Source organism: Anolis carolinensis, unplaced genomic scaffold (genome assembly GCF_035594765.1).
Source record: "Anolis carolinensis isolate JA03-04 unplaced genomic scaffold, rAnoCar3.1.pri scaffold_11, whole genome shotgun sequence".
In the NCBI taxonomy this organism is placed as follows: domain Eukaryota; kingdom Metazoa; phylum Chordata; class Lepidosauria; order Squamata; family Dactyloidae; genus Anolis; species Anolis carolinensis.
This window is the reverse complement of record NW_026943822.1, coordinates 17,583,791-17,598,580: the sequence shown is the minus strand read 5'-3', so window position 1 is coordinate 17,598,580 and position 14,790 is coordinate 17,583,791. Positions and strand designations below refer to the sequence as shown.

Genomic DNA, 14,790 nt, shown 5'->3' with positions numbered 1-14,790 from the left:
GCTATCCAAAGTACTGAAATCTATCCCTAAGCCAAGCTCAAGACTTCAGATAGCTCCTGTAGAGTACGGTTAGCCCTCCACATTTGCTTGGGTTAGAGCAGGGGTCCCCAAACTTTTTAAACTGGAGGCCAGTTCACAATCCTTTGGACTGTTGGAGGGCCGGACTATAGTTGGCCACCGAGCAATAATAATAATAATAATAATAATAATAATAATAATAATAATAATAATAATAATGGTTGGAAGAGACCCCTTGGGCCATCTAGTCCAACCCCCTTCTGCCTTTGTGCACCGAAAGCACAAGCAAAGCACCCCTGAAAGATGGCCTCCCAGTCTCAATGTTAATAATAATAATAATAATAATAATAATAATAATAATGGTTGGAAGAGACCCCTTGGGCCATCTAGTCCAACCCCCTTCTGCCTTTGTGCACCGAAAGCACAAGCAAAGCACCCCTGAAAGATGGCCTCCCAGTCTCAATGTTAATAATAATAACAATAATAATAATAATAAAGAGGGTTGGCCACCGAGCAATTAATAATAGTAATAATAATAATAATAATAATAATAATAATAAGGCCACCTTACTGGGATCTGCACGCATCATCCGAAAATACATCACACAGTCCTAGACACTTGGGAAGTGTTCGACTTGTGATTTTGTGAAACGAAATCCAGCATACCTATCTTGTTTGCTGTGTCATACAACATTGTTGTGTCAATAATAATAATAATAATAATAAAAAGGGTTGGAAGAGACCCCTTGGGCCATTGAGTCCAATATCCTTCTGCCTTTGTGCTCCAAAAGCACAAGCCAAGCACCCCTGACAGATGGCCACCCAGCCTCAATGTCAATAATAATAATAATAATAATAATAATAATAATAATAATAGACCCTTGGACCATTGAGTCCAATCCCCTTCTGCCTTTGTGCACCGAAAGCACAAGCAAAGCACCCCTGACAGATGGCCACCCAGCCTCAATGTTAATAATAATAATAATAAGGGTTGTAAGAGACCCCTTGGGTCATTTAGACCAACCTCCTTCTGCCCTTGTGCTGTGGGGGCCGGATAAATGGCTTCGATGGGCCGCATCCGGGCCTTAGTTTGGGGACCCCTGGGTTAGAGGCACAGGATTTTTGTCTGTTGGAATCCAACCCCACACTGCTCAAGTCTGCAGTCCTCAATGAGGAACAGTTAATTAGCTTTAGAATAGGCTGAAGGAACCCGTTCGCCCCTGTTTCCTGAATGATAGTTGGAATGTATCTCTATTCTCATTCTGATGGATAATGTAGAATGGATAGGGTTGTTGTATGTTTTCCGGGTTATATGGCCATGTTCCAGAAGTATTCTCTCCTGACGTTTCGCCCACACCTATGGCAGGCATCCTCAGAGGTTGTGAGGCACGGAGAAACTAAGCAAGGAAGGTTTATATATCTGTAGAAGTTCCTGAGTGGGGGGTGAGGGGAAGAACTCTTGTCTGTTGGAGGCCAGTGTGAATGTTGTAATTAATCACCTTTGTTAGCATTAAATGGCCTTCCCAGCCTTGCATCCTGGCCTGGGGAAATCCTTTGTTCAGAGTCGTTAGCTGCCCCTGATTGATTCCTGTCTGGAATTCTTCCTGTCTGGAATGCCATAGACGTGGGCAAAACATCAGAAGAGAATAATTCTGGAACATGGCCATACAGCCCAGAAAACATACAACAACCTTGTGATCCCGGCCATGAAAGCCTTCGACAACACGTAGAATGGATACTTTGCAGGTCCATGGCTTCTGACTTCTGCTTTTTACATCTTAGTATGTATTGCTACTACAATAATATTGCAATGTGGTGGTATAGGACAATATAGTGATATATAATGCTTATATTGTGCTATTCTAATAATGTAATAGATTGTATGTATATATAACTTGTAAATAAATAAATAAATAAATAAATATTGAGACCTCTCTCTGCTTGTGCGTGTCAGGAGAGATGTAGTGCTTTGTGATTTCTCCCTCTCTTTTCAAACCTAGAGTGATGGAGTTAGAGTAGTTCAGACACAGTTCTTTACTATTAAGAAACGTAGATATTATTTTTTGTAAATAAACCTTTTTAAATATTGAACTCTGCATCTTTGATGCCTAAGTCCTCAATTATTTTCCAGCCACAACACTTTACGCTCTGCTTGCTGTGAGCTGAATGCTCAACTCTAAGTATCCTGCTTGTATTTTTGGACGCTTTGCGGTATTTTTTGGGAGTTTCCCCAAACATACAAAATCCCAACATAAAGGGTTATGGGTCCAGACTGAACTCTTCATCTTTACCTCCTAAGCTCAAAATTATTTTCCGGCCACGACACGTCATGCTCTGCTTGCTGTGAGCTGAATGCTCAACTGTAAGTATCCTGTTTGTATTTTTGGACGCTTTGCTGTATTTTTTGGGAGTTTCCCCAAACATACAAAATCCTAACAAAAGGGTTATGGGTCCAGACTGAACTCTTCATCTTTACCTCCTAAGCTCAAAATTATTTTCCGGCCACGACACGTCACGCTCTGCTTGCTGTGAGCTGAATGCTCAACTCTAAGTATCCTGCTTGTATTTTTGGACGCTTTGCGGTATTTTTTGGGAGTTTCCCCAAACATACAAAATCCCAACATAAAGGGTTATGGGTCCAGACTGAACTCTTCATCTTTACCTCCTAAGCTCAAAATTATTTTCCGGCCACGACACGTCATGCTCTGCTTGCTGTGAGCTGAATGCTCAACTGTAAGTATCCTGTTTGTATTTTTGGACGCTTTGCGGTATTTTTTGGGAGTTTCCCCAAACATACAAAATCCCAACATAAAGGGTTATGGGTCCAGACTGAACTCTTCATCTTTACCTCCTAAGCTCAAAATTATTTTCCGGCCACGACACGTCATGCTCTGCTTGCTGTGAGCTGAATGCTCAACTCTAAGTATCCTGCTTGTATTTTTGGATGCTTTGCGGTATTTTTTGGGAGTTTCCCCAAACATACAAAATCCCAACATAAAGGGTTATGGGTCCAGACTGAACTCTTCATCTTTACCTCCTAAGCTCAAAATTATTTTCCGGCCACGACACTTCATGCTCTGCTTGCTGTGAGCTGAATGCTCAACTGTAAGTATCCTGCTTATATTTTTAGACGCTCTGCTGTATTTTTGGGAGTTTTCCCTAACATAGAAAATCCTAACAAAAAGGGTTATGGGCCCAGTACCTAACACTGAACGTGAAACACCACAAATTGGCATTTGTTTTAACCTGAGATAACACCTCCCTAGGAATGTGTAGTTTTTTCTGGACAGCATCCGCATTGGAGGACCTAGGTCAGGCACAGGCAAACTTGGGCCCTCCAGGTGTTTTGGACTTCAACTCCCACAATTCCTAACAGCCTACCGGCTGTTAGGAATTGTGGGAGTTGAAGTCCAAAACACCTGGAGGGCCCAAGTTTGCCTGTGCCTGACATAGAGAGAATATTTTAATCAACGCCGCAATGCGATTCCAATAATATGAATCATTTGACTCGAGATGGTGGAAATACGGCCAGAAATAGGAGGTGACATTTCCATCTTGTCATCTCGGAATAAAAATCCTTTGGAGTCATTTTCCAGCAATGATTAGAAAAACCATTACTCAACTAAGCTCTCGTTTGATACAAATCGTTCTAGAATTAGGAAGTCAACAGCGCAAGGCCTTCGATCTGCGGCTTCTTTGGCCCGCAGAAGAGATCCTTCATAAGAATATCCTGAGTCAATCTGTAATTCCCAGAAGCGGTATCTCTGTGTTACTTAATTGAAATGTCTTCCTATAGGCTTGCTATTAGTTTCCTCCTCCTGGGCTTATTTGCCCATCTGAACGCCTTTCAGGAACTCGCTGAGTAGGGCCAGGCTACAAATAGCAGGTCTCATTTCAGGCTGAGATTGATGTGAAATGAAACCATTGTGGAAAGATTGCATTCTGGCTTAAAAGGCTATCTATTTGTTTCAGGATCAAACCAGTAGTCATCCATTCATGGAGTTTTTTATCTGGGGATTAACAGAGTTAGAAAGAAAGAGATGGGGATGCATAGCCAGAGGATCATGCCCGTAATTCAAATCAATGCAAGTCTGCTAACTTACAAGTCCCAGATTTAAAAGCTTGGAAACAATTTTGTCAAAGACCCCTCTGTCGTTCTCCTCGTATATTCTTGTGGCAATTTTCTGGACAATGTCTTCAGCCGTCAGCGGCGTGCCGTCCAGTTGATGCAGTCCATCTGGGTCATCTGAAAGGATCAAAGTTGAATAACATGAGTTGTTGAAGGCTTTGTTGGTTGAAATCACTGTGTTGCTGTGAGTTTTCTGGGCTGTATGGCCATGTTCCAGAAGCATTCTCTCCTGACATTTCACCCACATTTACTTGAGTATAAGCCTAGTTTTTCAGCCCTTTTTTTAAAGACTGAAAAAGCCCCTCTCGGCTTATGCTCAGGTGAGGGTCCTGGTTGGCTTATATTTGGGTCAGCTTATACTCGAGAATACGTGATACATTTATTATTTTTCTCTATTATTATTGATATTATTACATTTATTATTTTTCTCTATTATTTTTGCTACTACAGTAGAGTCTCACTTATCCAAGCTTCTGGATTATCCAAGCCATTTTTGTAGTCAATGATTTCAATATATCATGACATTTTGGTGCTAAATTCGTAAATATAGTAATTACAACATAACATTACTGCGTATTGAACTACTTTTTCTGTCAAATTTGTTGTATAACATGATGTTTTGGTGCTTAATTTGTAAAATCATAAACTAATTTGATGTTTAATAGGCTTTTCCTTAATCCCTCCTTATTATCCAACATATTCGCTTATCCAAGCTTCTGCCGGCCCGTTTAGCTTGGATAAGTGAGACTCTACTGTATTACATTTATTTTACTCTATTTTATTATTATTATTAATACATTTATGATTTCACTCTGATCTTATTATTATTATTACATTTACTATTTTACTCTATTTATTATTACACATATTATTTTCCTGTATTATTTATTATTATTATTATTATTATTACATGTATTATTTTACTCTATTATTATTAAAAGGATACATAAGCACATTTACATTAAAGAAGATGAGAATAATGATTTAATCGGAGTTGGACAGTCTTATCTTAAATTTGAGCTTGATGTAAATATTCAAAGATATTTAACCTACTAATGCCTCAATTAATGTAATTTTATTGGTACAGTAGAGTCTCACTTATCCAACGTAAACAGGCCAGCAGAACGTTGGATAAGCGCATATGTTGGATAATAAGGAGAGATTAAGAAAAAGCCTATTAAACATCAAAATAAGTTATGATTTTACAAATTACGCACCAAAACACGATGTTATACAACAAATTTGGCAGAAAAAGTAGTTCATTACACATTAATGCTATGTAGTAATTACTGTATTTACGAATTTAGCACCAAAATATCACAATGCATTGAAAACATTGACTACAAAAATGTGTTGGATAATCCAGAACGTTGGATAAGTGAGACTCTACTGTATTACATTTATTATTTTTCTCTATTATTGTTGCTACTATTACATTAATTTTACTCTATTTTATTATTATTAATAATAATACATTTATTATTTAACTCTGATCTTATTATTATTGCATTTATTATTTTACTCTATTTATTATTACACGTATTATTTTCCTGTATTTATTATTATTATTATTACATGTATTATTTTGCTCTATTATTAATAAAAGGATACATAAGCACATTTACATTGAAGAAGATGAGAATAATGATTTGATCAGAGTTGGACAGTCTTATCTTAAATTTGAGCTTTATGTAAATATTCAAAAATATTTAACCTACTGATGCCTCAATTAATGTAATTTTATTGGTATCTATTTTTATTTCTGAGATTTACCACCCTCGGCTTATACTGGAGTCAATGTTTTCCCAGTTTTTTTTGTGGTAAAATTAGGTGCCTCGGCTTATATTCGGGGTTGGCTTATACTCAAGTATATACGGTACATTCAATGCATCATCTTGGTGCACAATATTGGGCCAAGTACCTTGATATTTATAATCCAGGCCACTTTTAGTGGAGTCGTAATCGTCCACCAGCCTGCGACTCTTGGTGGAATCGGCATCATCCAGGGCAAGCTGTTGATCATAGAGGCTGCTCCGAACCGAGGCCTTTTCCTTCCTCTCTTTTTCCACTGCGGATTTTAGAAGGTTCAGATCTTCAGCAAAGGAATAATTTCTGAATTCTGGCTTATTTTCTGGGGAAATGACAGCACGGGAGTATCATAAACCATCTGATTCCCTTGAAACAGGAGCAGTGAAAGTACAGTGCATGGGCCCATAACCAAATGTCAGAGTAATTGCAGCGCAGCAGTAGTTGGATGGAATCAGTGGAACGCAGAACGAAGAGACACCCAGAGAATTTAGTAAAACTATATACAAAGTTTTACTATAAGCAGTAATAATCAAGACAAACAGACTTGCAGACAATAGACACGGACTTACACTCTAAGCAGACAGAACTCAATTCAACTCAGAACTGAACTGATGCAATCAGTAAAGCATACACACTTGTGTCTGGATACTCCCCAGTTCCAGCCACACATCAAGGTCATCACAGCTTCTTAGTAATTAACTCTTTCCAGACTATAGTCCACTCTGGATGATGCAATCAGTATGCAATACAGGCAAGACACAAATTTCACTTAAACACTACCAATACAAATCCCACATTAACAATAACATATGGCCTTTGGTGATCTAGGACACATCTATAGGTTTTAGGACCACCTCGCTAGTTTATCTATAGACTGGGTTATTTTGGCTCCCAAACAGTGCCTGTCCTACCCTTCTTGATACTCCAAAATGGCCTAAAACATCCGAAATTGTGATTAGAAGTGACATGATGTCACTTTTGCATTAGCACACCAATATGATATGGGATTGTTTCAAACAGCCGCCATCAGAATTGCTCAACCCTTCTCTAATGAATCAATAGTATGAGCTGATATTTAATATAGAGAAGGGAATTAAACCAGGCTTACCTTTAGAGGTTGCTTTTTTCATTTTGTCTGCCTCTGCTTCAGCAATCTGTTTTTGGGGAGCAATGGAAAAAGAGCATATGTGAATATCTGAGCTCACTATCCTTTGGTGAATGAATTGTGTGCCGATGTTTCCCCATCCATCTAAACTGATAGCTATTTTGCTCCATGGTGTATCATTTAAGAAGCAGTTATTCAAGCAATAAAAAAGGACTATTGACAGACTTTCCTTATTTCATGTTCCTACAGAATAGTCTGCAAATGGCTGCTATAGAAGACCCTGGGTAGGACAAGAACCAGGATTTTCTGTGTTAGGGAAAACAACCCAAAAAATAGCAGAGAATCCAAAAATATGCAGAGACAGGATACTTATAGTTGAGCATTCAGCTCACAGCAAGCAGAGCGTAAAGTGTCATGTGGGCTGTAAAGAAGTTAGAGATTAGGACGAAAACAGGCAGAGTTCCGTCTTTAAAATCACAAAAGGTTTATTTACAAAAATAATAACTACATTTCTTAAGGCACACTCACTAACCCCACCTCTTCTAGGGTTCAAAAGAGAGGGGAAAAAATCACCAAGCACTACATCTCTCCTGACACACAAGCAGAGAGAGATCTCAGTACAAATCATAACAAAAAGGGTTATGGACCCAGCTCTTTACTATTAAGAAATGTAGTTATTTTATTTTGTAAATAAACAATTTGTGATTTTAAAGACAGAACTCTGCATGTTTGTCTCTTAAGCTCTAAATTCTTTACAGCCCACATGGCACTTCATGCTCTGCTTGCTGTGAGCTGAATGCTCAACTATAGGTATCCCGTGTCTGCATATTTTTAGATGCTCTGATATTTAGGGGTAGTTTTCCCTAACACAGAAAATCCTAACAATAATAAGTTTAATGTTTTGCTTGTTGGGTTTTGTCTAAATTCCGTACTATTTGAGAACGCTACTACACCTTGGAGACTTAAGGTGTTGGATTTCTCTAACTTAAAATGATACATTTTAATATATTGGGTTTATGGTTCCTGTCCCCTTGATCAGGTCATGTAAGTGTTAGTTATTTCTATAATTGTATTTTTACTTTGCTTAATAATGTGTTATTATGTTGTTATGTAATGTTTGTGTTGTTTTTATGATTGGAAACCGCCATGAGTCCCATCCGGGAGATAGGGCGGTATATAAATAAAGTTTTATTATTATTATTATTTATATAGACTCAGGCGAAACCCATTGAAATCACTGACGTTAGTAATAACTAACTTCAATGCTATTGATTTCAACGTGTCTGTGCCAAGAACCTCTAAACTTGGAGACTGCTTTAATGCATATATTACATTATGAGGTTTTGAAATAGAAATGCCTATTTTCCTAGATCCATGAATCTCATCCTAATGCAATTATGGTGCTATCTTTGCGCCTTGAAAAATGATATGCACATTTATCTGAACATAAACTTCATGGAACATCAAGAAAATGAGAAAACATGAACACATTCCTTTTGGAACCATTCCTATTTTTTATGGCAGAGATGTTTTCCAATTGGTTTGGATGCAATAGATCCCATACCCTGTTTCCCCAAAAATAAGACATCCCCAGAAAATAAGACCTAGTAGAGGTTTTGCTGAATTGCTAAATATAAGGCCTCCCCCGAAAGTAAGACCTAGTAAAGTTTTTGTTTGGAAGCATGCAGGATCGGTAAATGTACATACCATAGATTGTTGTACATGGAAATAAAAGTAGTAACAAGAAATAATAATAATAATAATAATAATATAATAACTTTATTCTTGTATCCCACCTCCATCTCCCAGAAGGGACTCAGGGCAGCTTACACAGGGATAAGCCCAACAACAACATAAATTTACATACGAACAGAAATTTAAAACAGTAATTGTAAAACAGTATAGCAATAAAATATAATATAGAAATTCTTGAAAGGATTCACAGTTTGGTTATGCTGTTTTGTGATGACAACTACTGTACAGTAGATAATAAATTTTCATTTTTAAAAATTCAACCATGAATGTGAATTCGTCTTTGTGGAAAAATAAGATATCCCCTGAAAATAAGACCTAGCGCATCTTTGGGAGCAAAAATTAATTTAAGACACTGTCTTATTTTCGGGGAAACAGGGTAGGTACTTATAATGAAATTTATCCTTTCAAATTGTTGGGATTCTCCTCCCATTTAAAGCCAGAGAGGTATCTATTTATTCCCCAACTCAAAACAAAGAAATAATGTGTCCATATCTTATTTTCACCTACCTGCTCTTCTAGAGGTCTCTCTACACTTAGTTCTCGGTTGTGTATTGCTTTATCTAGAAAATAGACACACATATAGTTGTGGTATAACTTACACAATGAAACAAAATAATGTCATAGTATAACACTATTCTCATTTCCATCCCTTGCACATATCAGTAATGAACCGAAGTCAAGCAGAACTTGACTTTGGCTAGGTCTTGCTTTCAGACAAAGAACAATATTATTTCCTTTCTGTTGGAGCATCCCTGCTTTCACATCAGCAGACTTATATACACACATTTTGAAAAACCTACATACAAGAGCGGGACGGAAATAGCAGTCACCTAATCGGATTGGAATAATCAAGAGATTTAAAAAGATCTTCTGACATGAAGAGCAGCCCACACAAAGAGAGGCGCGGAAAAATTGCTGCCCTGCAGAGACGACGTTCTTCACGTCGGAAAGGAAGAGAGCCAGAATGAAGAATAACAGAGAGCAAAGATAATAATATAATATAATAATTTATGGGGGAGGACGCCGAATGGATGCTTGGCTTTTTAAAGACAGGCCCGTCGCCTTGATCTGCTGGATTCTAGGAGGACGGATTCTGACACAGAACGGTCAAGCTTTGGATTCAGATTGGATCAATTTTGCTTCTGGAATTTTATTTATTTATTTATTAGCGACATTTATATCCCACCCTTCTCACCCCGAAGGGGACTCAGGGCGGCTTACAAATCAAATGTACATACAATATATTATTAGCATAGCACAATATACACATTAAATTACTATATTGTACTATATCATTATATGGTAATGCTATTAGTAATATTACATTTAATTTATATACATACAATATATTATATTATTAGCATAGCACAATATAAGCACTATATAAGCATTATACATTATTATATTGTACTATATGACTATAGTACAACTGCCTAGCAGTTCGAAAACATGCAAATGTGAGTAGATTAATAGGTACCGCTCCGGCGGAAAGGTAACGGCGCTCCATGCAGTCATGCCGGCCACATGACCTGCAGATGTCTATGGACAACACCGGCTCTTCGGCTTAGAAATGGAGATGAGCACCAACCCCCAGAGTCGGTCACGACTGGACTTAACATCAGGGGAAACCTTTACCTTTTTTTATATGACTACATTGCAATATTATTAGTCATATTACATGTAATAAAATATACAATTATAATAGTGTATTACTATTATTATATTGTATTACATTATAATATTATTATCAATATTATATGCATATATACAATATATTGTAATATTAGTGTAGTATAATATGAGTTAATATGTAGAAAGCAGCCAGGCTTTTAAGCTGCAAGACTATTCAGTGCAATTCAAGTTGGCCAAACAAGGATTCCCCTACAAAGATAGTAGCCAGGCTTCAAAGCGGCTCTTTGATTGAGGGTGCGACTCCATCTCAACAAACAAGGATTCTGCTAGGTATAACACAGCCAGGCATTGAAGCTGCAAGGCTATTCAGTGCAATTCAACCAGACCAACAAAGGATTAACCTTGGTAGAAGGCAGCCAGGTTTTGAAGCAGCGATATTATTGAAGCTGACCAACCAAAGATTCCCCTAGGTACCAAGCAGCCAGGCTTTGAAGCAGCAAGGCTATTCATTGCAATTCTAGCAGCACAAAAAACATTCTTCTAGAACACAAGTACCCAGGCTTCCAAGCAGCAAGCCTATTCCGTTGTATTCCAGCTCACCAAACAAGGATTCCCATAAGAAGAAAATGGCCAGGCTTTGAGGCTGCAAGGCTATTCATTGCTATTACACCTGGCCAACAAAGATTCCCATATGCCACAGCAATGCGTGGCTGGGCACAGGTAGTATAATACAGTATAATACAGTAGAGTCTCACTTATCCAAGACTCGCTTATCCAAGGTTCTGGATTATCCAATGCATTTTTGTAGTAAATGTTTTCAATATATCGTGATATTTTGGTGCTAAATTCGTAAATACAGTAATTACAACATAACATTACTGCATATTGAACTACTTTTTCGGTCAAATTTCATAGAATCATAGAATAGTAGAGTTGGAAGAGACCTTATGGGCCATCCAGTCCAACCCCCTTTTTTGTTTAACATGATGTTTTGGTGCTTAATTTGTAAAATCATAACCTAATTTGATGTTTAATAGGCTTTTTTTCTTAATCCCTCCTTATTATCCAAGATATTCGCTTATCCAAGGTTCGGCCAGCCCATTTAGCTTGGATAAGTGAGACTCTATAACATTTTAAACAAACGTTTGGTCCTCCCGAGTCTATTTTTTGTGAAGGATCAAGAGCAGGTGACATCTATGTAACATTAGGAAGTTTTAAAAATGAATCCTGTGCTGTATGAAGTTCAAACGATTGAGCCGTAGGTTGACTTACCTGATCTGGCACCTTCCGGCTTTGGGAAGCTGTGTCCCTGGCCTACTAGCAATGCCAGCACCGGGATGAGCAAAGCCAGTTTCGGAAGCATCCTTCCGTCCTGTTATTTGTGGAGGAAGTCCAAGCGAGAAGACGGAGCCTCTGAGATGACGGAAGAAGGAGAGAATGCTTTCTTCTCTTCGTCCCAATAGGCTCAATGGAAGCCCACTGGAGCGGCTTGCAGCATTGGGAGCTGTTCAGTACCACTGGTGCTGAAAACGCCTGCGCCTTGAGGATAATGAGGAAAGAGAGACGGAAAAGAGAGAGATCCCTTGTTACGTAGCCGTAGCCGACTCTTTTTTTCCTCCTCTCCTCCGGACCGAAGGAGGAGGAGAAAGAAGGGGAGGAGACCAGGGAGGGAAGGGAGGGGGGCTGCGGATGCGGGAGCATGCGTGTACCACCTGGCTGTGCACAAGCACACACACACACACTCACATGTACACACTCGCCACTCTCTGGCCCAGCCTCTTGCTGCTCTCGCTTGAGCTTTTCCAATCTAGGAGGCAAGGATTGTTTTTGCACGCTGTAGCTCTTGTTACAAAAAGCCAGATTAATAGGAAATCTCCAATACCAAGTCCCATAAGCACTTTATTAGAATTAAGATCGCATATCGCACTCTGCACTTGCCCTATAAGCCTTATATATCACCTGTCACATCAGCACTTTTAATCTTGTACCCATTACTCTGGCCCGGCCCAGTTCTATTGTGTTTTAGCGTATTGTTATTGCTTGTGGTTTATACTGTTTTAATTCTTTAATTTGCCTTTGTTGTATTGTTATATTGTGTGTTGAGGCCTTGGCCTTTGTAAGCCGCATCGAGTCCTTCGGGAGATGCTAGCGGGGTACAAATAAAGTTTAATAATAATAATAATAATAATAATAATAATAATAATAATAATTGTTGAAGGCAAAATCACTAGGGTGTTGTGTGGTATGGCCAAGGTGTTCTAGCAGCATTTTTTCCCCTAATGTCTTGCCTGTATCTGTGGCTGACAGCCCAGGAGAGCCATACACCACCAATTCTGTATTGGAGCCACCCTTCATAAAGCCTGATGCAAACACTAATGTGATTCACCTGTGATGCACAATGCGCCACCCAAGCATGGTTCATTGTGGAGCGTTTAAAACGTATTATTATTTTATTGTGACACAGCAAACAAGATAGATATGCTGGATTTCGTATCCCAAAATCACAAGTCGAACACTTCCCAAGTGTCTAGGACTGTGTGATGTATTATTATTATTATTATTATTATTATTATTATTATTATTATTATGTCACAGGAAACAAGATAAATATGCTGGATTTCGTATCACAAAATCACAATTCGAACACTTCCCAAGTGTCTAGGACTGTGTGATGTATTATTATTATTATTATTATTATTATTATTATTATTATTATGATGTCACAGCAAACAAGATAGATATGCTGGATTTCGTATCCCAAAATCACAAGTCGAACACTTCCCAAGTGTCTAGGACTGTGTGATGTATTATTATTATTATTATTATTATTATTATTATTATGACACAGCAAACAAGATAGATATGCTGGATTTCGTATCACAAAATCACAAGTCGAACACTTCCCAAGTGTCTAGGACTGTGTGATATATTATTATTATTATTATTATTATTATTATTATTATTATTATTATTATGACACAGCAAACAAGATAGATATGCTGGATTTCGTATCACAAAATCACAAGTCGAACACTTCCCAAGTGTTTAGGACTGTGTGATGTATTTTCGGATGATGCGCGCAGATCCCAGTAGGGTGGCCCTTTGCAGTTGGCAGATCGTAATTTTGTCAATGTCTATTGTTTCCAAATGCCGGTACTGTGTGATGTATTACTATTATTATTATTATTATTATTATTATTATTATTATTATTATTATTATTATTATTTTATTATGACACAGCAAACAATATAGATATGCTGGATTTCGTTTCACAAAATCACAAGTCGAACACTTCCCAAGTGTCTAGGACTGTGTGATGTATTTTCAGATGATGTGCGCAGATCCCAGTAGGGTGGCCTTTTGCAGTTGGCAGATCGTTGTTATTATTATTATTATTATTATTATTATTATTATTATTATTATTAGAAACACAACAAGATTAGTACACAGCAAACAAGATCACTATGCTGGCTGTTGTATTGGATCACACGTCAGACACTTCCCAAATGTCAAGGACCATGTAATGTATCGGCAGCTTACAGATGGTAATTTTAATAATAATAATAATAATACTAATAATACTAATAATAATATAATAACTTTATTTTTATACCCCGCCTCCATCTGCCTGAAGGGACTTGGGGAGGCTTACATGGGCCCAGGCCCAGGTGAATACAGACAATATAAAAAACACAACAATATAAAAACAAATCAATAAAACATAATAAAGTCACATTTACAATAAAACATTTTACAATATTTTACAATAATTTTCTCAGTGCCGATGTGCAGGCCAAGGTCTTTAGGCATTGCACTTAGTGTGCCAATCACCACTGGGACCACCTTTACTGGCTTGTGCCAGAGTCTTTGCAGGTCAGTCTTTAAATCCTCGTATCATGTCACATTATTATTATTATTATTATTATTATTATTATTATTAATGTGTAGTTATATATATGAATTTTAATAGTATTAAGGCATTATTATTAATTATTGTTTATTTATATCCTGCTTTTTCTCTCCATACAGAGACTCAAAGCGGGTCACAACTAAAAGCATTGTAATATAACTTAAAATATAAAAAATATACAAGTATTAAAAACACAAACTGCTAGGTTGGCAGAAGCTGGGGCTAACAGCGGGAGCTCACCTTGATTCGAACAGCCTACCTTTCAATCAGCAAGTTCAGCAGCTCAGCGCTTTAATCTGCTGCGCCACTGGAGGCTCCTATTAATACAATAATAACAAAAATCACAATCCTTCAATAATAACAACAATTATAATAACAATAATATAAAAATATAATATAAAAAAATCACAAAAACCCTTTAATAATAATAC

At 37.6% G+C, this 14,790-nt stretch overlaps 1 protein-coding gene across 3 annotated transcripts in view; it reads right to left on the bottom strand.

Annotated features, from left to right (window-relative positions):
• Nucleotides 1–14,737, bottom strand: part of scg3 (secretogranin III) — a 47,237-nt gene extending 32,500 nt beyond the window's left edge. The window contains exons 1-6 of one of the 3 annotated variants that reach the window (XM_008118498.2): nucleotides 14,619–14,737; nucleotides 11,721–11,987; nucleotides 9,324–9,376; nucleotides 7,065–7,110; nucleotides 6,069–6,278; nucleotides 4,122–4,264 (exon numbers count right to left, since the gene is read on the bottom strand). In XM_008118498.2, coding sequence (XP_008116705.1) covers nucleotides 4,122–4,264; nucleotides 6,069–6,278; nucleotides 7,065–7,110; nucleotides 9,324–9,376; nucleotides 11,721–11,811 — 543 coding nt within the window. In that variant the 5' untranslated portion in view covers nucleotides 11,812–11,987; nucleotides 14,619–14,737. Of the gene's footprint in view, nucleotides 1–4,121; nucleotides 4,265–6,068; nucleotides 6,279–7,064; nucleotides 7,111–9,323; nucleotides 9,377–11,720; nucleotides 12,105–14,618 lie in introns of those variants that run through there. The other 2 variants (XM_008118497.3, XM_008118499.3) reach the window with 2 other exon arrangements.
• Nucleotides 14,738–14,790: the final 53 nt, after the last annotated feature.